Source organism: Heloderma suspectum, chromosome 1, assembly GCF_057233095.1.
Source record: "Heloderma suspectum isolate Gila_16-S chromosome 1, 16-S_ref, whole genome shotgun sequence".
Classification (NCBI taxonomy): Eukaryota; Metazoa; Chordata; class Lepidosauria; order Squamata; family Helodermatidae; genus Heloderma; species Heloderma suspectum.
In genome coordinates, this window is record NC_139458.1 from 103,698,188 (window position 1) to 103,724,182 (window position 25,995).

Here is a 25,995-nt window from a genome sequence, read left to right on the forward strand (position 1 = left end):
TTAGTGGTTTTCCCTACGTTCTTCAATTTCAGCTGAAATTTTGCAAGAAGCAGCTCATGATCTGAGCCACAGTCAGCTCCAGGTCTTGTTTTTACTGACTGTATAGAGCTTCTCCATCTTTGGCTGCAAAGGACATAATCAATCTGATTTCGATATTGACCATCTGGTGATGTCCATGTGTAGAGTCGTCTCTTGTGCTGTTGGAAAAGAGTGTTTGCTATGATCAGCGTGTTCTCTTGGCAAAACTCTATTAGCTTTTGTCCTGCTTCATTTTGTACACCAAGGCCATGCCTGCCTGTTATCCCGGTGATTTCTTGACTTCCTACTTTAGCATTCCAATCCCCTATGATGAAGAGGACATCTTTTTTTGGTGTTAGTTCTAGAAGGTGTTGTAGGTCTTCATAGAACCGATCAACCTCAGCTTCTTTGGCCTCAGTGGTTGGGGCATAGACTTGAATTACTGTGATGTTGAATGGTTTGCCTTGGATTCGTACTGAGATCATTCTATCATTTTTAAGATTGTACCCCAGTACTGCTTTTCCCACCCTTTTGTTGACTATGAGTGCTACTCCATTTCTTGACTATGAGTGCTACTCCATGAGCACTGGTTAGGCCTCATCTGGAGTACTGTGTCCAGTTCTGGGCACCACACTTTAAGAAGGATGCAGACAAACTGGAGTGGGTTCAGAGGAGGGCAGCAAAGATGATCAGGGACTGGAAACAAAGCCCTATGAAGAGAGACTGAAAGAACTGGGCATGTTTAGCCTTGAGAAGAGAAGACTGAGGGGAGATATGATAGCACTCTTCAAGTACTTGAAAGGTTGTCACAGAGGATCTCTTCTTGATCATCCCAGAGTGCAGGACATGGAATAATGGGCTCAAGTTACAGGAAGCCAGATTCCAGCTGAACATCAGGACAAACTTCCTGACTGTAAGAGCAATACGACAATGGAACCAGTTACCTGGGGAGGTGGTGGGCTCTCCCACACTGGAGGCCTTCAAGACGAGGCTGGACAGCCATCTGTCAGGGATGCTCTGACTTGGATTCCTGCATTGAGCAGGGGGTTGGACTCGATGGCCCTGTAGGCCCCTTCCAACCCTACTATTCTATGATTCTATGATTCTAAGGGATTCTTGTCCACAGTAGTAGATATGATGGTCACCTGAATTAAATTCGCCCATGCCTGTCCATTTTAGTTCGCTGATTCCCAAGATGTCGATGTTCAATCTTGCCATCTCATGTTTGACCACCTCCAGCTTTCCTTGATTCATTGATCTTACATTCCAGGTTCCTAAACAATACTGTTCTTTACAGCATCGGATTTTCTTTTCACCACCAGACACATTCACAGCTTTCGGCTTTGGCCCAGCCGCTTCACTCTTTCTGGCGCTACTTGGAAATACCCTCTGCTCTTCCCCAGTAGTATATTGGACACCTTCTGACCTGAGGGCCTCATCTTCCGGCGTCATCTCTTTTAGCCTTGTGATACTTTCCATGGGGTTTTCTTGGCAAGAACACTGGAGTGGGTTGCCATTTCCTTCTCCAGTGGACCACATTTTGTCAGAACTCTCTGCCATGACCTGTCCGTCTTGGGTGGCCCTGCACAACATAGCTTATGGCTTCACTGAGTTACGCAAGCCCCTTCGCCACAACAAGGCAGTGATCCATGTTCTTTAGACCCACTAAATTCAGTGGAACCGACTTTCAAATAAACATGCATAGGGTTGTGCTGCATGTAACAAAAATACATGCCAGTCATTTAAGTTATGTGAACTAAGATATTTTTGACCTCCCTTCCCCTCAGAAAAAGCCAGCAAAGCAAATAAAATGTTGTATTTCCAGGGCAATGAGCTTACTTTGTTCATCTTTCAATGCATATTTTTTTCTATTTTATGGAATAAGGTATATATTATATGGCCAGATGACCACGCCAGTGAATTTGAGGCTGAATGGTTGAAGAAGAGATGTTTTTCTGGACAAGCAAGAGCAAAAATACAAGAAGAATTATTTTTATCAGGTAAGGATTAATACAAGCTCTGTGATAAATACGTTAAGGTAACACAGTTCTTAATGGAATCCGAATTCATTTCTAATAATTTATATAGCAGTATAGAGAACTTTCTTATTCTTCCTAAAGAAGATAGCCAAACATGGAATATAAAGCAATGAGCACCTCATCTCCATGCCTTTGAATAAAGTAAATGGCAACTGCTTTGTATGCAGGAAACTTGAAGGCACATGAAAGCAGAAATGACTCTTTATAGAGGAGTATATCTATATCCACCTACATGCATGATGTCACTTCCCTGTTGTGAGTACATTGTTATCACAGGCAAAGGTTCTGAACGCTTCCAGAAAGCCTTATTAAAAGAGGCATGAGTCATGATACTACAGAAATCAAATTTAAAGCCTTTTCTTTGCATGCTATCTTGATAATAAATTGATCTTATCTTATCTTGATATAGATTAAATGAATTGGACATTAGGGAAGAGTTGGCACTAAGGAAGCTGCCACCACCCACTTGTGTTGGCAGATTCACACACACAGGGTTTTCACCGCTTTCCTCTAGCTAAGGTTTCACATGTCCGGTGGTTGTGTGAATAAGGTCTGATACGTACAAATTAGTCGTGGCTATCTTGCACGTGATATATTTCTGCTGAATAAGTAAACCATTTCTGATCTGAACACAGCAGTGGCTGATGTAATGGTTCACTGGTGGGAATTGCTGGCCACTACTGTGGGGCAATCAAGGGGGTAGAGGAAAGTATATTCTTACCAGTAGTTGTTGGAGCCAGTAGTGGAATCAAGGGACTATTTATATTTTTATTTATATATATATGTATGTATGTATGTATGTATGTATGCATGCATGCACAATTGTAACGAAGCCAAATCAAAAGGAGGGGGGCATTACAAACAACAACATCAATAGCAGGAACATAATTTAAAAAACCATATCCATTTGTGATAACTTTTCACTACACCAATGGTTAAAACAAACAAACAAAATTTCACACTTATGTTTCAAATATATATGTTAAAATAAAGAGACCATATATCTAAATAAGCATCCAGACAAAATTGACGACTGTAAGATACATGTACAAATGCAGCAAGAGCAGTAAGATCTTCAGTCCATTGAACAATAGGTGGTGGGTGTTTATCCTTCCAGGCTTGGAGTATAAGTCTCTTTGCAACTGTAAGGGCTCTCGGTATGTACTTTGCTGTCCATCTGTTAATCCCCACATCATAGGTATATAATTTAAAAGCGCATGAACATCCATAATTATAATAGATTTTTCAAGAACAAAATGTATGCGGGCAGTAACTTCCAACCAGAACGAAGCCACCACAGGGCATGCCCACATTATATGCCTCACCAACGCATTATCCACATTACCTAACCAGCATGTAGCAGAGCTAGCCAGCTTTTTCGTAATCAGTCTCTGTGTATACTTGTGTCCAGTTTACACAAAACATCAGTTTTTGCTGTATCAGCTCAGTTTTAAATCTACAGAAATAGTATATACAGAAGCTAAGGCAACTTTCCACTGACTAGACTGCATAGAGATTCAAATTCCCTATTCCATTCCTCTCTAACATATTGAACATCCACTTTATTACATTCCAAAAGACATTTATAAAAGGCTATTGTAGGCTTAGCTTTCAGTAAAGATCCAATTATTTCTTCTAACAGTATAGGAGATGCTGATGGCCCATATATAGACATCAGAAGGTGCTGTAATTGAATATATTGCTACCCTACACTAGATGATATCTGCACTGCAGTATTGAAAATGGTAAAATCATCCAATCTTATTAACTGATCTAATAAGACTGATCTAAATTCCACCATCAACCCAATTCCTCCACAAAAAAACTTCTGCTCTATTTTCAAGTAAGGATTTCCCTATAAAGTTAATTTAGCATGAGAATAAGGGTCAAATTGCAGTTGATGAGACACTATATGCTATGTCTCTCTAGCCCCTGAAATTGCAGGTGGAGCCATTCCTTTCTTTTTAGTGTGCCTAGATCCTAGTGCCATCCAGCCAAAAAGACGTGTCAAATAGTTTGACTCAAAAACAATCCTTGGAGGAGTATTAAATGATAAAGATATCTTCCAATCATTGGTACAAGATAACAGGTAATCCTCATGATATAAAGTGAGATCTAGAAAATTAAATCCTCCCTCCCTACTTGGCAACTGGATCCACTCAAGCGAAAACTGGGGAAAAAGAACCCCCCAAATAAACTTCAGAAATGCTGCATGGAGTTTTTGAAAATAGGTTTGGGGAATATATAAAGGAATATTACGCAATACATAAATTACTCATGGTAAAACATTCTTCTTAAGTATATTAAACTTACCACAAGTACTTAAAGTGAGTGATGGCCATCTTTCCAAATCAAGAGATATTTCCACCTGTAATAAACTTAAATTCAGTTTAATCATTTGAGAAATATCTCCATATTCCAAGATACATCATAACTTCTAGACACCAGCGGAATTGCTATTTAGTAGCTACATCGGATATCTACTGGCATTAATTCAGATTTTGACCAACTCATAGTATAACCTGAAAGTACACGAAAAGTGCCACTTAATCTTGTTAATTTTGGCATAGAAGACTCTAAGCTGCTGATAAATAACAAGTCATCTGCATATAAAGACGTTTTCTATTCAACCCGCTGATGCACAAACTTACGACTTTCTCTGCTCCGCCTAATGTCACACACCAAGGGTTCCAAACATAAATCAAATATCAAAGGAGAAACAGGACAGCCCTGCCTTGTGTCCCTCTCTAAACAACAACAACAACAAAATCTTGAAAAAATTTCCATTTGTCATCACTCATGACACAGGAGTAGGGATGAACAAACCCACCTCTCTCCAGTATTGGCGGGTGCCCTCTGAAGCGCTGACCGTGCTCGAGCCCCCCTGAACCCATGCTCGAACTCACCAAGCCACCCGCCCTCACCCTGGATCCCGTCCGCAAGCGCCCACCATTTTGCAGAGCTTATTCTTACAGAAAAGACGAGGTAATTAAAATGTGCATATTTAAATATGCGCAAATTTGGACTGGGAAAGCTTAATATATGCAATATTAAAGGTGTAAATGGGCCATTTACGTGCCTAATATTGCGTAGATCAGCCTTTCCGAGTCCGAATTTGCTCATATTTAGATATTCACATTTTTAATAACCTCCTTTTTCCCGTAAAAATAAGTTCAGTGAAATGGCAGGCACTCATGGACGGGTCCAGGTGAGTGCAGGGAACAACCTGGAAGGCACAAGCTGGGACTCAGCGGGCGCGGTCCAGGGACCAATTCGGACCATTTTGGACCAAATCCAAAAAGAAATTTTCACGTTTCCGATTCATAGGATCCCTATCCATCCTGTATAGTTCAGAATAAAATTTCTGAAACCCGAAATTAATATCCTTTGGGGTTGTGTATACATTGTTGTGTTCATCTTTAATCAACGGACTATAATTTTGAGTTTTTTGTTATTTCAACCCAAATGCTAGACTATTGCCAGGAATTTCTCCCCTTTTCCAATACCTGTGATGCAGACAAGTCAACGTGAATTCTGTTTTAGATGAATGTAGCTTATTCAATTATTATTTAGCATGTTGTAGTCTTTGATAGAGGTCTAGGGAGGGACTTTTAGCGATAGGAAAACCAATGATTTTCAAGCTCACCTTAATTATCTGAAAATCACTTCGGGGCTTGTTTCAGCTCAGTACCATTTTCCTGCTTGGTTGTATTGAAATGCTCAGATTCAAACACATGTGACTGAGAAGGGATCGGTGATATGTTCCTACTTATAAATATTAACTGAAGTCTGATAGAGTTGGGCGGGGGGGTATTGCTGGTCTCTAACAGCTTAAAAACATGTGTTGTTGAGCTGTTAAAGAAAACAGAATTGTGTATTTTCCCATTTGGTCAATAAAACTTAAAGTAAGCAAAGTTTTCAGGAATGTGCAAGGCTGCTGCCGCTCTGGGTAATATACATGTACTTACACAGCATTATGCTCCAATTAGTAAACAGATATCATGCTGTTATTTGGAGGGCAGTTCTGCATTCTTTCTTTTTGGAGTCCTCAAATTGGGGGCGGGGGGGGGGAAGGCAAAGAAAATATAAAACACAGGAGCTATTTTGTTCCTCAGCCAGAGCTGTTCACATTCAGAAGCCTAGTTCTCTCCTGAGAGAGATGGAGAAAACTGTTCATAAATGCTTTAACTGAATAATATAAAATGCCTCTGTTAAACTGGGCATTAACATAATGTTCTTAAACTCAATTCCAGGAAAAGAAATGGTTGCTCAAAGTGAGCAGCTTTTTGGATTTTTCCTCAGATTTATACACAGATTGGAGTTTGAATTACGCAGCTCAGGGGAGAATATTTTTTAGGTGGAGAGAGCCAAAGTCTGCTTGTCACTAGGAAGCAATGAGGCCCCTTTCCCTCCAGCCCCACAGCACTGATTTTTGTCTGCTTACACAAACCTAGCAAATATTTATCTATTTATTTATTTCTATATTTCCCTTCATTAAATCAGATTCCAGGGTGGTGGCCAGCAATATAGGTAATATTAAAAAAAAAAAAATACGCACACATGCAGTAGTACTTGTATCTACACTGTCTACAAAGCATTCTGCTGCACTGTCTCCTGCAACCTTCTCCCAACCCAGTGTCCTCCAGATGTTTTAGACTACAACTCCCAGCAGAATGGCCAGTAGTGAGTGTAGGTACAATCACCTACAAATTGTGGTGTTTGTAGATGTCAGGGTGGACACTGAGCCCATAGAATCCCAGAGTAGTTCTGATTCTGAGGAAGAGCAGTCGCTCCTGGGAGAGGAGCGCGCTCCTCTTTCCCAGGACTAACAGCTGACGGAGATTCCTCTCACCAGCATTTCTAGTTTAGTTAGCAGTCCAGGGAGTGACGAAGCACAGATAGCAGACTTGGTGGATGCACGACGCAGACGCAGAGAGCGGCGCCAGATGGAGGGCGCGGAAAGGAGGCAAAGTGCCAGGTTGGCGCGCAAACAACGGCTGCGCCCAGAGGCTCCAAGGGAAAAGGAGAGGGACTCTCCCTAGTCCTTAAGTTCAGGGGTCTGCCAGTAATTCCCTTTCAAACGGGGACCAACTGTTCCAACTTAGGGCATAGGCACTGTGCTGCTCAGATCTAGTTGCAATCGGTATAGTTGTTAAGTTGTAAAAGAAGAATAAAGCTTTGAAAGGAATTCCTTTGTCTGTGTCTGGACTTGGCTACTGGTTTAGACAAAGAGAGACCTCCAAGGAGCCCTTGACAGTAGTCCTCCACAAATATCTGGAGGGCACCAGGTTGGGGAAGTGTACTGGTGTACTGCGTTTGAACTGTGGCCAAGGAGTTGATGCTCAGGCCACATAAAGGCATCTAAAGATATCATCACTGCATTTGAAAGAGTGCATTTCAGTCAGTGATGAGAGAGAAGGTTTTTGGTCAGTTTTCCATAATTCCTAGACAAAACCAGTATTTATGATACTTGGTGCACCTTGCATTTTTGTACAATTTTACTGTTATTATTCTAAGTTATTTTTATTTTATACATTTAAATTTTACCCCAACTTTTGACCCTCAAAATGGCCCCAAAGCAGCTTACATCCATAAAATTATAAAAATACAAAATTGCAATAAACTGCATTTAAACAGCTATCTGAGACTATCAGATATCAGAGACTCTATCTGAAATGGTAGAGCCATAAAAAAAAATCCAACAGCAGAGAAAAATAATACTAACTGCTTGGTGACATGAAAAGATTTTTACTATTCACTTCAAAGTTCTGAGACAGGGAACAAGCAGGACACTTTCAGGAGGGAATTCCACTGCCTGCCTGGGCACCATGACTGAAAAGGCCCTGTCCCATGTTCCAGCCAAACACACCTCTGAAAGCAATAGGATGTGGAGCAAGACCTCACATGACGAATGCAGCGGGTAGGCAAATTCATGTATCAGAACTGCAAAATGACTTTTACAATTATATTACTCTGGCATTTATTATTTTTAGAGTTTCTAACTATGGCTGTTTGCAAACAATTGCTTTTCAGAGAGCTAGAGATGGCATTCTACGCTTGGCATTCTCTGTGGTGCACACACACATACTTCTCTTCCATCACAGTCTCAGGGACAAATTGGTTTTTCAAGGTTCTATAGTATTTCTAGCAGTACATGGGAAAACTTAGCTCCCATCAGAATGTCTGCACTGGAAATACATACAATTTCAGGTAGCTATCTCAGGCAGCTACTGGATAATGCCCACGGTGCATGGACGACCCACCACCATGTTTTGGAACCGTTTAGCATTTTGTTTTCAGTACATAGAAGGATGAGCACTCATCCCCCTATTTGCGCATGTAGCCACATAGGTTACATCTCTCTCTCAGCAATGACCCTCTTCTTTTGCAGGGTAAGGGAAATAAAGAGGCAGACACCAATGGCTGGGATTAAACAACCACAACTTTATCAGTGGAATGTGGTGAGACCAAGCTAGCTATTAAGACCCATGTGGAGGTGGTGATTGGGATGATCAGGGAGACTGTCATGGACTGCCACCCAGTATGTCCCCCTGGCACAACTCAGCTAATTCTAACCCAGCTCTCCCTTCTGGGGGGAGGGAGGTGTGAGGTAGGCTCACCACTGGACCTACCTGCTGTTGGTTCTACCATACTGTCACTGCAACAGACAGCTGTCCTACCCACTCAGCTGCTCAGCTTTGTGAGTACCATGCTATCTCCCACTTCAGGCAAGATTTGTAAGAAGAAATTGGGACCCTCACCATTGTTTATTGGATTTCACAAGTGTGATGTGAACAAAGATGCCACTTTCAATCAACAGTCAGTGGCCGCCTCTAACCCTGTGGCACCAGGAGGGCTGCCATGGTCCAGGAGAGAGAGGGAGTCATCCGAAGGCCTAAATAGGTCACCTACTTGGTCCTGATGCTGGCTGTTCTCTCTTTTCAGGCAGCATAGCTCCTCTCACACTGCCTGGGCAGGAAGTTCTCTATTTCTTGTCCAAAGGCCTGTAAGACCCCAGGCCAAATCTCAGGTCTTGTGAGATTTCAGGTGATACAGGCCCACAGCCTTGCTATCCTAGGCAAATCCAGACCACTTTTTCCACTCCAGCAACCTCCACCCATCCCCACAGGTGGAACAGCAAGCCTTTCTTTTACTGTGTTCTGCTTATTTGCTTCTGCCTTTAGAATGGGAACATAAAGCCAGCAGACTGGCACAATGGATCTGTTGCTGGTCTGTACCATTTCAGACTGGTGGTGAGTGAATCAGATAGTTGAATGTACCCCCACCACACATTTTGTTTGTTTGTTTATTTATTTATTACATTTATATCTCACCTTTTTTCCTCTTGCAAGGAACCCAAGGCGGTTTACATAGCCCTCCTCCCCCCGTTTTATCCTCACAACAACCCTGTGAGGTAGGTTAGGTGGAGAATCAGTGACTGGTCCAAAGTCACCCAGTGAGTTTCATAATCGAGTGTGGACTAGAACCCAGACCTCCCAAGTCCCAGTCCAATACCCTTAACCACTACATCACACTTATTAAAAAATACCTTAGTATGTTGGGAACAAGAGGCTTTCTCCCTGACATGCTAGTTTTTGCATGTCTTCTTCAATCAGTATCAGGCAGATGCTGTCCAGAGGGGCAGGGGCGAGCCTTGATATGATGAGTTTAATGAATGACACATTCTTGGGAAATGTAAAAAGTGCTATAGTCCATTGATAAGTCCATGGATCATGCAGTCTTCTGGAAGGTGTTGGTGTCCCCCCCCCCCCCCATACCACATAGATCTGTTTTTCATCAGCAGTGGCAACATTGTTTTTGAAAAACATGAATGAGCACTATTTGACTTCCTCCTGAAATCTAAGCTATTAACGTTTCCTGCAGATTGTTTGAAAAATAAACACATTTTTCAGTGCAACTATTTCAGTGCTGCCTGAGAAGTGAGAAGTAAGCCTGTCATAGTATTCACAGCCTGCCTCTTTAACAGTTTTTAGCAACTCCATTTTCATAACACGTAGCCTTCAATTCAGTCCTATCCTGCAGTAGCAAAGTGGAAATGATATTGAGTGTGGTTAAGTAATGGAATGGTAGAATAATGAATAATGTGAGTGGGATGGTTTACCCACCAGGAAATGCTGTCAAAGGACGCCATCCCATTTTAGAGCTTCTGCTGAATAGATTTTCAAGCTGCAGTTACTCCTGATTTATTTATTTATTTTTAATGGAATAATGATCCCTCTTGTTCAGTAAAGGAGAGAAAAACATCGAGATCTAATTCCATGGACTGATGGATAGACATACAAGGAGAATGTGGATGGGAGAAGGTAATAATCTGGATTACAATAGCAATCCTTTAAAAACTTTAGCAAAGTATAAACTCAGTCGATACACTGTCCGTTTTTCAAGGATTCACCCCTGGTTGCAGGTCGTATTCCTCCGTGCTGATGCCAAACCACTTCCATGCAGTTGCTATATTAAAAACTCACCAGTGCTGTGTGGGTGGCGTTTGTCATAATCTCAGTCATGCAGTTGGGTGCTTCCCAGATAGGTATTTACTCTGGAATTGCCATGCTTCGTTCACTCGCTTTTTATGGGGCATCTGCATGACATTATCCATTGCTACTTCTGTATTCTTCAGACCACAGAAAATCTGACTCTTTTGGAAAGAATGGAACCATAATGCAGTCTCCACAGGTGTAATTTGCTTTGGCACCGCTCTTCCCTCTTTTCTGAAGAGGCATAGTTTTGACATGTGCAGTGACATATCAGTTGGATGAGCCTCTTGCCTTATATTTATGCTTCCCCGAGGAAGCAAAATTAGTACATAGCAGCTTGCGTGTGTTATGTGTTTGACTTGGAACAAGTCTAACCAGAAGTTGATTTAGGTCATAGCTGACATACTGAAAATATCGAAGAATTTGTTTTTGTGCTATCAAATGAGGGATAAATGTTCTCGCTAAAGCTGAGTGTAATATTGAACTGTGTCGGACTGGAGATGCCTAGTAGAGGGCTGTAGGAAAGAACCATAGGAAAATTCTTTAGCTTAGCAGTAGAGCACATGCATTGCATGTCGAAGGTCTCAGGTTCAATCTCCAGCATCTCCAGGTAAGGCTGGGAAAAAGTCCTGCCTACCACGGAGAGCCACCCCCAGTCAGCATAGCTCGTACTGAGACCAAAGAACATGTTACTTTAAAGATACAGCATGCAGCTATGTCTTTCTTCTTCTTGTTTTACTCTAGAGTAAGCACTGGGGTCCTGATCCAGATCAGAACCCTAGCATGGAGGCAGGGGAGCTTTAACCATTTACCCCCTTCAAACACTGTGATCCTAGTCCTGATTGCTCCCCTGCCACCTGCAGTTTATATTGCCAAATATGGATCCATTAGAACAAAGGAGTCACTATTTGGTAATATATATTGCAGGTGCAGGGGACCTGAACCAGATCCAGACCACAGCAGGAAAAACCAACCCCCCCTACCCCCCATGCTAGGCTTCCAGTCCAGATTGGGGCCCCTGTGCGTACTCTAGAGTAAAAACAAAAAAGTATGCAGGTGCTTGCCGAGTCTTTAAAGTAACATGTGCTTCAGCCCTATAGGAGGTTTTCCTATGAACCTCCTCCATCATTACAGTGCAGTCACAAGTCTGCTGTGCATTCCACCTCCATCAGAACTCAGCCGTCAATATAGCTAACAAAGTATTTTCAGCTTTGTGTCTGTGCAATCTGTTAACATCTGAGATCTGCCAAGTTGAAGAGCTTGGCCCATTTAGGCAGGCTGTTAAAACATTTTTGTTTAGGCGAGTTTTAATGGCTGTTTATTTGAGCTGTGCTTTTATTTTTCCCTGCTGTTGGAAAGGAACTGCTGTTTCAGTTCCTAAGATTTCATTATTGTTGACGTTTTCAATTGTACGCTGAATTTTTTTTCTTTTAATTCCTGTTCCCTGCTTTGAGAATTCTCGTAAACTGGAAAGTGGATTTTAGATTTCCAAACAAATAAATAATCTGATTGGAACCAATTTCCATTGGTGTATTGCAATTTAGTGGGCACCACAATATACTGGCACCACAAACTCCTAACTCAATGGTCTAGCAGAGCCTTCCCCAACCTGGTGCCCTCCAGATTTTTTGGACAATAACTCCCATAATCTCTATCTTCTGGCCATGCTGGCTGAGGCTGATAGGAGTTGTAGTCCCAAACATCTGAAGGGCCCAAGATTGGGGAAGGCTGGTTTTAGCAGTTCAGGCATGTCAGGTCACTGTTTTCGAAAGACATTAAGCATTCTTATATGGAAGCTCAGTACAGTAGGGTTGGAAAGGGCCCAGCGTAACATCTGGCCCCCTGATCAGCAACTATATATGCCAGAGATTGACTTTGTGGAGGAGATGGAAAGTACTGAAAGGCCTAAACCCCGTTTTCCCAGCCACTCAAAGTAGGTTATCATCAGTACCCATTGCCACGACCATGCTCCCTACACATTTATCTTTTGCTTCTAGTTTGGCAACCATGGGGACCATAAAACCCTCTCTCAAGGTTGGCTTGTGCCTAGGGGCCACCTGTGTCTGACTCCTACATGAGCCCAGGCTTCTGTACAGAGGTAGGATATTCTGTACTTAAGACTAGGGCTGTGCACTGCCTCATTACGAAGCCCGAATAACAAGGCAAAGCAGGCAGATTTGGACCAGCCTCCTTGTGATATGAAGCAGAGCAGAGCAGAACCGAAGCAAAGCACCTCCCCCACAAAGCGCCTCCTCCGCCTCGTATATTCAGTGCTCTACTTAATGCCTGAGCAGTCCAGACAGGCTGTCTCCAAAATGTATCAACTTCTGAAAGCTCATGCAGCGGGGCAAGAGGAGGAGAAGGAAGAGGAAGGGGTAAGGCGAGTGGACACGGGAGGCGGGAAGGGACTGCAGGAGAAGGAGGGAGTGTGCTTTGGTGAATAGGAACGCTCGGCTGGAACCGATGGCCGCAGTCTCCAATCAGAGAGAGTGGTGGAGTAAGGGGGTATATATACTTCAGCGAAAGTCTGCATTCGGTTATTGCACTAGCTGTGTCTTTGGGAGAGGGCTGGTGTATAGTTAGATGATCTGGTGTGTGTGTGCACGCATGTATTCCTTGCAGTTCCTCCTTCTATTTCTTCGTTCTTGATCACCATTAGGCTTTCCTCAATATTTGAAAGGAAACGGCTAGGTTGTAGCGGGATCATTTCCTCGCTCTTTGTGCGACCTGCCCTTTGGGGACTGTGTCTTTGCACCTGTTGTAGCCTCCTTCTCCTTTTTCTTTCTACCTCCAACTTGTCTGTTCTGTGAATTATTCATATTCATCTCTCCTTTCAATATTTTTTCAAACAAACATAGCTTTTCTTTGCTCATTGCTGCTACACTCCCCCCTTTCTATTGTTCATGTTGCTTGTGGACTCTGGAAAAGGCTGTGTTTGTTGTTTAAGGTCGACCCTCACTTCTGCTTTCTCCGTTCTGTTTCCTTGTCATTTTTGTCTTTCAACTCTGTCTCTTCTAGATTTTTAAAAACCCAGTGTTATTTCAATTTTTAAAAACAAACATTGACTTCAGGGCATGTTCCTCCTCGCCTCCCCCCTTTTAAAGTCATATTCAACCATTTAGTTTTTTCCTGCTTTCTAAAATCTTAAAGAAAGGCACATTATAGCAGCCCACATGCTTAGTGTTTGGATCCTCCCTCCCCCCCGGTGCCAAAGTGAATCATCTGTTTTTTTTCTGTGTTGATCCTCCCAAAACAGAAATTAAAGAAGAGTTTTTATTTTTATTGTTTGCTTGCTCGTGTGTGTGTGTGAGGTTGTTACTCCACCAACGCTACACATCCCAATTTCAAGACAGTGTTGAAAAAGCACCAGAGACATACAGTCAGGGCCAGAAATATTGGAACAAGGATAACTGTTTTGGCATTTGGCCTCTGTACACCACCACATTGGAGTTGGAAGGAAACACACCCAGATGGGAGCGAAGTCAGGACTTTCAGTTGTAATTCAAGGGGTTTGACAAAAGTGGGGCACCAACCATTCAGGAAGTACAACCAGTGGCATACACACACACCTATCGTTGGTGGCTCATAACTAATGGAACAAACCAACATCATTTCAAACTTAAGGATCGCCTTTAATACCTGGATGAAAATCCTTTGCAATCAATGACTGCCTGAAGTCTGGAACCCATGGACATGACCAAATGCTGAGTTTCCTCCCTCGAGATGCTTTGCCAGGCCTTTACTGCAGCTGCCTTCAGCTGCTGCTTGTTTGTGGGTCTTTCTGCCTTCAGTCTTGTCTTCAGTAAGTGAAAAGCATGCTCTATTGGGTTGCAATCAGGTGACTGACTTGGCCATTGAAGAACATCCCACTTCTTTGCCTTGAGAAACTCTTGGGTAGCTTTTGCTGTATGTTTTGGGTCATTATCCATCTGCAATATGAAGCGGCGTCCTACCAGTTTGGCAGCATTCGGCTGAATCTGAGCAGAAAGTATAGCCCTATACACTTCAGAATTCATCCTGCTGCTTTTATCAGCAGTCAGGTCATCAGTAACCACCAGTGACCCGGTTCCATGGGCAGCCATACATGCCCATGCCATAACACCGCCTCCACCATGTTTGACAGATGATGTGGTATGCTTTGGATCATGAGCTGTTCCTTTCCTTCTCCATACTTTTCTCTTCCCATCATTCTGGCACAAGTTAATCTTGGTTTCATCAGTCCAAAGAATCTTATTCCAGAACTGGGCAGGTTCTTTTAGGTGTTTGCTGGCAAAGGCTAATCTGGCCTGTCTTGAGGTTTGCACCTTGTTGTGAAGCCTCTGTGTTTACATTCATAAAGCCGTCTCTTGACTGTAGATGTTGACAATGACATGCCTACCTCCACGGGAGCGTTCTTGATCTGGCTAGATGTTGTGAAAGGGTTCCTCTTCACCATGAGGAGAATTCTGCGGTCATCCACTTTAGTTGTCTTCCATGGTCTTCCAGGCCTTTTGCTGTTGCTGAGCTTGCCAGTTAATTCCTTCTTTTTCAGGATGTTCCAGAGTGCAAAAACACTCCCACTGTTTTTGCTATCTCTCTGATGGGTTTATTTTGTTTCCTCAGCCTAATGATGGCCTCCTTCACTCGCATGGACACTTCTGTGGACCTCATGTTGGGAGTTCCAGTGAACAACTACCTAATGCAAATATAACACTCAGAACCACCTCCAGGCCCTTTATCTGCTTGATTGGTCATGGGGTACGCAGGGAACAGGCCCCACCTGGCCATGCAGCTGCTTGTCAGCCATTCGTTCCATTACTTATGAGCCACCAACAATAGGTGTGTGTGTATGCCACTGGCTGTCCTTCCTGAATGGTTAGTGCCCCACTTTTGTCAAACCCCTTGAATTACAGCTGAAAATCCTGACTTTGCTCCCATCGGGGTGTGTTTCCTTCCAACTTCAATGTGGTGGTGTACAGAGGCCAACTGCCAAAACAGTTATCCTTGTTTCAATGTTTCTGGCCCTGACTGTACTATTTTTATTAATTACCTTCTTATTTCAATAGGACTGCACTATGTGGCAAAGCAATCCAGTGCAATATGAGGCATCGTTGGGGTGTTGGCAGGGGCAGATGTGGGTGAGGTGCTGCTGTCACTAGCAGCAGTGTTAGGCAAGCTCTCCGTTTCCTAGTCCAGATAGTGCGTCCCAGTACAGTAGGGCAGCAGAGTGCAGAGGCCACAGTGTACCGGGAGGTCACTGTTTGAGGAGGCTGGCATAGGCAGCTGCAGTAGTCGCACTGTTGCCAAAGGAGGAGCAGCATCTCATTCTGTAGTGGAAGAGGGGTGCCCATTGATGGACATTAGGTCAGAGGCGTCTGACATCCTCAGCATGGTGGAGGGCAAAGAGGAGGAGATCCTCCAGGGTGTGTTGGAGGAGGAGCAGCAGGCTGAGGTTCTAGCACGCAACCCCTCTTCCACTGTTCCCCCCGCTTGTGTTGTCGTCCCCCCCAAGACTCAAGGCAGGCAGTCTGTGTCTCTTCCTCCCCCGAAACATCAGGGCAACATTGTGTGGGACCACTTAGAGTTGGGAGCGGATCCCAGCACTGCCATCTGCTGCCACTGCAAGGCGTGTCTGTATAGGGGGAAACAGAGCACTACAGCACCAGGACCAATCGGTCTTGCTTGGGAAAGAGGTCCCCAAATTTCATGTCTGTATCATAAAAACTAAAAAAGTTATGACCATTTGTGTTTTCCCATGCAAGTCAACGGTAAAACGCCACAAACAGGTGGTCCGGATATCCGAGTCTCACTTTGGATTCAGGTCGGAGCAGAGGGGGTCCGAATTGGTCCAAGGTGGATAGGGGTCGCTTCGGAGGATCCGAAGTGGATCCGGGCGTCCGTGCACAGCCCTACTTAAGACAAGTGTTTATTACATTTATATCCTATCCTTCCTCCACGGTGCTCGCAGAGGCATACATGATTCTCCTTGCCCTCATTCCTGTGAGGTAGCTTAGACTAAGAGATAGTGTCTGGTCCAAAGTCACCCAGTATCCATTTCCCCAGTTCAGGAAGGCTTTGTGTTAGAGCTTGGAGCTCCAAAGGAGCTGTTGCTTCAGCAAGGACTGAGCTCAGACTGAGAGCTTATACCTAAACTGTAAGCTTCACCCCTTCCTGGCTTTCAGACAGGCCCTACCTGATCTGGGCAGATGCTTGCATCAGCATCTCCCACCTCCCGAGTAGATTAATGTGCAGGTAGCTGGGCACTTCACTGAAGCTCCTGCTTGACATACCATCTTTTTGGTGTCTTCAGTCCTGAGGGTGACAAAGGAGGGTCCTGGGAGCTGGTCCAGGTGACTGGTATGGAAATCCCTGGTCCTGTGGCTGTCATGTCTGGGTCTGAAGGCTTATTAGGATAATTGAGGGTGCAAGAGTCTTTGGGGAATAGTAATCTCCTCTGAGGAGTTGTCAGGCTCCAGTCTAGGCAAGGTTGGACCCCGACACCCAGTCTTCATGGCTGAATGGGTACCCAGTCCTAGCCTGACAGGAACATAGGAAACTACCTTATACAGAATCAGACCATCTAGCCCAGAACTGTTGTCACTGACTGGCAGCGGCTTTCCAGGGTTTCAGGCTTAAACCACTACACCATACCAGCTCTCAGTCATCACTCACAGAAGGCTATGTAACTTTTTATGAAAACATTCCAAGCAAATAATACATGAGTGGTAGAAATGTCACTCTAGGCTAGTGGCATAAGGATGTCATCACCATCTGGTTTCTACCCCCTTTCCCAAGCCTGTTTCCAGTGGGTGATTTCTTGTTATGTAGAGCACCGCAAACCAGGACTTATGGAAGGGCCAGGAAAATGAAGGCCACTTTATCTAAAGTAGGGATGAGAAACTCTGTTTCTATGGAGAGCCATAAATCCACAAGGGAAAATCAATTGGGACTGAGCTAATGGTGGGAAGAGCCAGAGGTGGTTGGAGCCAACCATGTCCCTCTCACACTTTCTGCCAAGCTGCTTGCTCTCTCTCTCTCTCTCTCTCTCTCTCTCTCACCAGGACATGCTCCTGCCCTAAGGTCAGGTCTTCTCCCTGACCTCATAACTAAATCCTTGAAATGCAGCATCAAAAGGAGGTGCCTCTGCCATCCCCCTTAAGCCCAGAGCCAGCAAGCACTGACGAGAGCATGCTGGCCTTCTGTCCTTCTGTGCCTGCCTGGTTGGAGCTCCAATTTCCCAGCAGGTGCATGGGCAGAGAAAAAGCCTTTGGGAAGCAGTACCCAGTGCTTCACCTCACTCAGCCTTTCCAAGTGTGCTCTATTGGGCACCAGTTCCCAAAGGCATATGGAGCCAATGCCCAGTGTTCTCATCCCACCCAGTCTTTCCTAATGGAAGGCCAGGTGAGCTGGGGGCATGCAGTGGACTTTGTGTATCTCTTGAAATTTGGCCATGGTTTCCATACTACTGGTCGAAAAGTATCATCCTTATCCAAGCACATGTTGGGAAGGGCCAGAAATCTATTCCTTCCTTGTTAGGGTGCAGCATACCGTGGATGGATGGTGGCTTGGAGGGCGGCAACAAGGGAAATGGCCTTTTTGGTGGTGGCTCCCCATTTATGGAATAATCTCCCTGACGAGGCCCACCTGGCGCCAACACTGTCACCTTTTTGGCACCAGGTTAAAACTGCCCTCTCAGGCATTTGGCAGTGTATAATGAGTCTCTTGATTGTCTCTGGCTGATTGTTTTAAACTGTTTTAGATATATGTTGTTTTCCTGTGTGTTATTTGTTTTATGTCATTGTATGAATGGGTTTTTTTTATATATTTTATATAACGTATTTTAATGGTTTTTAATTTTTGTGAACCGCCCAGAGAGCTTCGGCTATGGAGCATTAGAAATATAATTCAGACAGCACATAGTTAAACTATGGTAGTGATGGCTGCTAAATTGGATGGCTTTAAAGGGGCATTGGACAAATTGCTAGAAGAATCCTACTGTGAGGTAACCCTTGTTTGTTGCTTACATCAGTGGCTTGCAGGATGGGTTGAAGAGTGAGAGTGAGCCTCTTCTTGCACCCTTCACCACCCTTATATTATTTTTGTGTGTCACTACAAGGTAATCCTGTATCACATTGTAATTCAAAGTTTGTTTAATTCTGGTTTTTCTACTGCACCAACAGGAATGAGACAAAAAAATTATTCAACACCACACCAAGATTTCCAGCAGCAGGCATGCTGCAAGATTTGGGGGGTTACTTTCTAATACGATATGTTTGGTTGCAACAGAATAGATTTAGAGTCTGAAAGGAAAATATTCATTCTCTACCACATTGAGATTTCCACTAGCATGCATACTACAGGACCATACTACATGGTTGCTTTGGATCTTGAGGTGTTTGGTGAAGATAAAACAATGTGGTGGTATGGTGTTGTAGATTAAAATAAGTGATTAGTGGAAGGCTTAAACACCGTCTTCCAGCAGACTACTTATTTGTTTCAGACAGCATCTTCCCAGTATCCCTTCACCCCAGAAAAGATGTATGGGTTCAGGTTTGTAAGTTCAATTGCCTAACTTCATATTCTATGTAAGTCTCTGTGAGTACCTTTTAGTAGGGAGAAGACACTGCTCTACAAACATACTTCAATTTAATAAATTTAGCAATCGATTTCTGCTCAAAATCATTATGTTCCCCACCCAAACACTACCAAGTTCCACTTTTTCTGGGCGCCTCCTAATAATCTTTGAAACAATTTCCCCTACCCCGCACCCCAACCTCTTTGACATTTCTCACCATTACAGGCAACATCATCAGTCATATTGTTGCTAGGAAATACAGCTACATGTATCACACACCATTATTAGCAGTAGTACTGCTCTCAGCCCAACTACATTAAAGGAGACACCCATCTCTCACTATAAACTCACCCAATGAATCACCTCACAGTCAGATTCCTCTAGCAATACAGTAATGCTCAGATGCTTCATAAGGCAATACAGGACCAGGACAACGTGGAGTATCTTTGCTGGTCCTAGGCGCTCCATCCTCCCAATCTGGATTTGGGACTGAAAGACCCAGGAAGTGTGGGTGCATGGAGGGTAAGTTGTAAGCAAGCACAGTTTGTGACATTGCACAACATCATGACTGATTATGAAGCACATCAGATAAGACATCAGCCTTAGCTTCAGATTTCCTGGCTTTGTGGCGTTTGGACCATGTTTGATTTGATGATCCTCCATTGTGCATTGTGTTCTTGTATGCACCATGCAATATGTAATGAGAAACAGCTACGCCACATCACTTCTCCATCTTGGCTCTGTGTTTCCTCCTCCCTCCCAATCCCCTTTCCTTTTATGTCTTTTAGAATGTAAGCCTGTGGACAGGGGCTGTCTTATTTCCTATCTTTGTAAGTCACCTTGGGAGACTTTTGAACTAAGAGGCAGAATAAAATGCAATACATAAAAAAAAGGCTTGCACACAATTTCAGTCTATATCTCTCACTCAGAAGTGGTTTTGAAAAAGTGACAGGCAGTGTGGAAGCTTCTTTGATAAAAATTAATGAAAAAATTTTGGAGTGCATGATACGGCATACATTTGTACACATCAAAGAATCCTTTGTAACTGGGAAGTTTTCACTTTTCTTTTTCTATGAATACTCAGAAATTGCCCTGAGAAGATGTGAAATTACTGTCCTTATACAGTATTTGCTTGACTTGAACCAGAAAGTCATGGATTGGGGGGGGGGGGGCTTTAAGAGTATGTTGAAACATCAGTGCCTTGCAGCATTTTCCCATTCCCTCAGCCAAGTTGATTCCTTTCCTAATTATGCCTTGGAATAAGCCCAAGATCTCTGGTTTGGTCATTCACAAGCATATAAGTGAAGTTGGGACACCCCCCGCCCCCTGGGTGCATCACTTTACACATGCTTACATACAACTGCATTTGTCATTTTGATGACCATTTTTCCACTATGGAGTAATCCTTTTGGAGCTCTTCGCAATCCCTCTTTTTTTTTTAACTACCCTAAATAATTTTGTGTAATCAGCAAACTTGGCCACCTTGCTGCTTAGTCCTAGTTCTAGATCATTTATTATTATTACTATTATTACTATTATTACTATTATTACTATTATTATTATTACATTTGTTATTATTGCATTTATATCCTGCCTTTTTTCCTCTTGCAAGTAAAATAAGGCAGTTTCCATGGGCATCCTCCTCCATTTCATCCTCACAACAGCCGTGTGAGGTAGGTTAGGCTTAGAGTCAGTAAGTGGCCCAAAGCCACCCAGTGAGCTTCATGACCAAGTGGGGACTAGAACCCAGATCTCCCAGGTTCCAGTCCAACACTCTAACCACTATACAACACTGTCTTTATGAACAAGTTGAAAAGCATTGGTCCCAATGCAGATCCCTGCTATCTAAAAAGCTATCTAAAAGTGCAATATGTTTGAAAATATATTTTAAAACTTAAGCAGGAAAACAGTGAATACCCTTTTAAGTTGTTAAACAAATGAAATTATGCCACATGAGAAATCTTAAGATATGAATGGTTTATAAAGAAAATGATCATAGACTCATAGAATAGTAGGGTTGGAAGGGGCCTACAAGACCATAAAGTCCTACCCCCTGCTCAGTGCAGGAATCCAAGTCAGAGCATCCCTGACAGATGGCTGTCCAGCCTCATCTTGAATGCTTCCAGTGTGGGAGAGCCCACCACCTCCCTAAGTAATTGGTTCCATTGTCGTAAATGCAGAAGAACATCATATACAGAAGTAAAATGTGAAACATGCAATGATTACAAAGAAAATACATGTGTACACTATGCAAAATGCACTACAGTTTAACCGTTGCTAAGGCCTATTGAAAAAAACAGTGTTAGTAGGCCCAATGTTAGTAGGCCTCAGCAGCAGTTTCAATTGTACTTAGCTGTACTTAAACTTCCACCAATCCAAACTAGTTAAATGCAGTGTTTCAAGCTTTCAGCAATATAGCAGAATGGTCCAAACTTTTGGAGAAAAGGAAGAGAGTGAGGGTGGTGGTGGTGGGTATTAAAAGGAAGATATAGCTACCTATCCCAAGCAGAGATCTGAAGACCAGGCTTTCTTGGACCCAGAAGAAGGTTGAAAGAGACCTCTCCTAGAATCCAGGGTGTAGAAGTCAGCAAAGTCCAGGTAGGGAAAATTAATCCAGGTAGAGAGTGAAGACAATATTTTAAATTGAAAAGTGTTGGGAAGCCCATGCTTCACCAGTGAGTGAAATAAAATAGCAGGCAAAAACTACACCGAGCTGCTCAGCCGCCAGGTGCCTGACTCAGAGAAACGGGCTTGGGGAAAGATAGCTCAAAATAGTCTCAAAACCAAGAGAAAACATGTTCAAAAAGAGAACAGAGGACTCTTCTTCTCCCAGAAGGAAGGCAAGAACCAAAAAGTTCTCAGAACAAATCAAAATCTGCTAATAAAGTTCAGAGTTAAGCAAAGGGTAAAAAGCAAGCAAGCCAGGGTGGAACAGACGTGGTTCTTGTCTTTTTCACACGGTGCTGTTGCTTTTTTTAAACCCCTGACAGTCCTCAATTTTCTGCTTTTTGATTGGCTCTTTTCTGTAGTTGTGAGCTGGAAATTTTGGTTCTGAATTGGTTCTGAATGACATGGGGGGGCAGAAACCTGCAGGGACAGTTTCTCATTGTTTGGGGCAGCTGATCCTACTGTAGGCCTGATCAGGGTACATGGGAATGCTCTGGACTCATGGAGCTGCTAACTGCAGGGAGTAACAAATGTAACCTTTTCTCATACTGCTCCCTTGTTCTATGGCTTGACCACAGCTTTGTCAGCACGATTGTCTGCTTCTTTCTGCCCTCAAGGAAAGACAGGGCTGCTTATGAAGCAAAGTTTCACTCCCATTCCATGCCATAGCTTCCTTCTAAGCCCTCTGTTCCCAGCACTTGAATTCAAAAAGGAAACCTAGGGCACAATCCTATGCGTGTTCAGACAGAGAATGCTGGGAGTTGTAGGGCTTTTCTCTGTCTAAACATGCATAGGATTGTGCCCTTAGTAATACAAACAAGGGGACGGGGGAGCAGAGGAAGAAAGGGAATGGCTGGGAGTGCAGACCAGTAAACAGAAGCAGTGGGGTCCAGTCCCACCGAAGGGATTCTTTGTCTGCATACAGACACACAGAGGACCCAGAAACCCAGTTAGCTGCTGCTGCTGCTGCTTTTTCTCCACACAGCAGTTATTCCCCTCCCCCCACCCTCAACATTGTGAGTGCCACCTTATGAAATCTCATAGGGATTCATTGTACCAAAAAAAAAAGTAAATTGAATTTTTAAAAAAGAAATGCCATTCCACCAACTACAATAGAAACGGAATAGGAAAACATATATGGTTTTGATATTTGTCCTCCAGGCTTTTGGCAAATGATGGACATAAAAAGTTGCCAATACATGTTTTCAGTGCCAAAACTGCGTGACCAAGTATTTATTTTATTTTTTCTGTTAACTGCCCTTTCTCCATCAATCTTTAACCAATCCTCCTGGAATTTTCAAGTTATGCAAAATAGACATTTCTGTCCGGCACATGCAATTTTTAGGATGATTGGTAAAACCCTTTTGATTTTATTAAGGTCAGAATAACCCACCCCCCTGATTTTCATTTAACTTGATGGAATCCTTTTTTGACTGATCGCCTTATCTATTTCCGTCTTCCAGATTGGGCATGTGTGGAGGGTGGGAGGCTCACAGTTTGAACTTTAAAGGGAGCATTGTTAACCAACTGTATTTGGCATGTTAATGTTCCACTGGCTTTGCAGAAGAGCCTTTGATTCAGCTGATGGAAGACCCAGCGCTGTGATTTTGCCCTTTCCCCTGCATACCCCTACCCTGGCCACCACACCCACTGTTCTGAAGGTTCTCTCAACCCTCTGGAATAGATTTCCAGGGAGAATCAATGAAAATTGCTTCCCCTTCTGCCAGCAGGAGCGTCCTATGAGTAGAAGCTCAAGAGATCTCAGGATCCAAGCCAACGTGCAAAGTAGATTAAAGAAAGGTTTGTTAGGATGATAAGAAAAACTTGAAAATTAAGCACACAGTTGAAACACTCAGATTTCACAGCACTCATATACCCAGGCAAGCACATGAATCTTAACATTTATCTTTTATTGGATTTGCTTGGTAATGTACTTATTACAGTCAAGGTAGTTTTTCCCCATGAAGGATCAAAAATGGCCCCTGCTGTAAAACAAACCTTTTGAAGCAACTATAGTCTGTTGAGTCCAGCACACTGAATATTAAGCAATATGTGTTGGAATAGATTTGGTAAGGAATTTTAATAAGGTGTGATTACATTTCAAGGATCATACTTTGAGTTTTTTTCATTTTGGACTATTTCGAAAAATTCAGCAACTTGTCAGTCACGCTGCAGCTTCTTAGAAACACAAGGTCAGATATAAAGATGGTTTGTGCGAATGGTTTACATTAGGATGTGTGTGTTGTGTTTCTTGGACTCCCCCTCTAACAGAGGAATCAGACATGCTAGTTGTGGTTGGAAAGTGCAAACCTTGCAAATGTAGAAAATTGTTGTTACTCACAGTTGTCGGTTCAGGGCCACTTTTGCTGACTACACAGTGCTCTGTACCTGCCACAAGAAACACAAATATGGGATAACAAACTATTTTTTAAAAAAATCCTGGGTGCCTACCATTTTTAAGTTTAAGGTGGGCTGCTAAATCCATTCTCAGAGGCCCAGCAAAAGGTCTGCAAAGTTTATGCTCTTGGTCTGCTTTCCCAAATGGAACTTGTGCTTAATAGCTGTGTTTAATAAGTGAATTGGAGGCATTTCCTTCTGCCACATCATTTCTGGATTTTGGAATGTTCTGCAGACAAAGTCAAGCCACGTACCTTCAGCTTAGGATTTTTTGTTTGCCTGTGGGTTACCTTCTGAACATGCAAGTAGAGCAGAGGCGTAGAGCTAAACTCAAAGGGACTGTTTTTGCATGCATCATCTGCTGTTGAATCTGAGTTTGGGGAAGAGTCTAGAGCAGGGGTGGGCAAATTCTGGGGGTCTGGGGGCCAATTCCACACACACCCCAGGCCACATTCCTCCCCCAACCCCGGGGCTGCATTCCTACCCCAACCCCGGGGCTGCATTCCTACACACACCCTTGCTGGAATTGCTCCCCATGTGCCTTCTTTTAAAGGAAAAATGTGACTTTTTTTTGCACCATATTGATGGATTTCAGCAGTAAATTTGGCGTGGGTCACAAAAAAGGCTGGGGGATGCATGCAGCCCCCAAAGCCACGTGTTGCTCACCCCTGGTCTGGGCAAAGTGCCGAGAAAAGAGCTTTTGGCCCCAGAGCATAGTCTGTGGGGTAAGAGGTGGTGTAGAGTGGGAAGAGGTGGCATGTCGAGTTAGGCCATGATTGATGTGCCAGCTAAGGATCACATGAGGTTTTCTGATGGTACAGTGTAGGGCAGGCAGGCATCATGAACCATCCAGCCTCCTGCTCTTGTTTTATGGTCACCATGGGCCATAAAGGGCAATCAAGGAAGGCTAATTGCCCTTTAAAGGACCAGGAAGGAATTTTTCCATATCCTCCTGATTAGCCTTGGATGGGCATGACTTGCATTTTCCCCAGGGTGATTTGTTAGTACTTTGGGAGGTATATTTGGCTTAACTTGTTATGTTGTCACAGGTTTTGCAGGTGGATCAGAATGAAGGTGGAAAAGGCCCCTAGACTGGTTTATGAAGCCGGGAACAAGCATTTGGACCAAGCGCTCCTCCATTGCTCTTCCTCTTGCATGCTGGGTAGGGTGCTTCATTCTTGACCTGTATTAAGCCAGAGTTCCCCAATTCATCAAACCCAGAAACTCTGGCTTAAGGTCAGTTAACCAGCCAGGTTAATACATCAGGGTCAGATCCTTAATAGAAGCCAGGAATGAAGTGCTGAAGTTGAAAGGAGGGAGGGACGGAGGGAGGGAGGGGCAAGGGAAGAGCATTTGGCCCAGATCCTCATTCTGAACTTGGAGCCAGGAATGCTTGTCAAAAGCCAGGCAATTTCTCTTTGATCAAGTCAGTACTCTTCAATGGACAAACACACTCTGCATGTGTTCAGCACTCAACCTGAGGCTCCAGAATTTTTGAAAATGAAATTTAGCATCCCTTATTGATCTTAACTAAACTACCAAATTTGAATGCTAGGTTTGCCGAAGCAAGGGGGTAATGATGTTATCAGACAGATAATATTCCACAAGGTACTTACTTGTTCAAATACAATAACATACCTTTTATTAGGGAAAATTGATTTTATGATGAGAAAACCTCCACTCTAGAGCGTTTTAAGAGTTCATCAAACAATTTTAGGCAGATGGTTCTTAGAGCATTCTTTTAGCTATTCCATATGGCAACTTGCAATAACTATGTCCAAAGTGACAGACGTTGTTATATATTTAAGGTTTATTTTTTCTGAAT

General features: G+C 43.3%; 1 protein-coding gene across 5 annotated transcripts in view; it reads left to right on the top strand.

Annotated features, from left to right (window-relative positions):
• Positions 1-25,995, top strand: part of BBOX1 (gamma-butyrobetaine hydroxylase 1) — a 72,541-nt gene that overhangs the window by 17,622 nt on the left and 28,924 nt on the right. For all 5 annotated transcript variants that reach the window (XM_084852541.1, XM_084852532.1, XM_084852567.1 and 2 more), the window contains one exon: positions 1,904-2,018. In XM_084852541.1, coding sequence (XP_084708667.1) covers positions 1,904-2,018 — 115 coding nt within the window. The remainder of the gene's footprint in view (positions 1-1,903; positions 2,019-25,995) is intronic.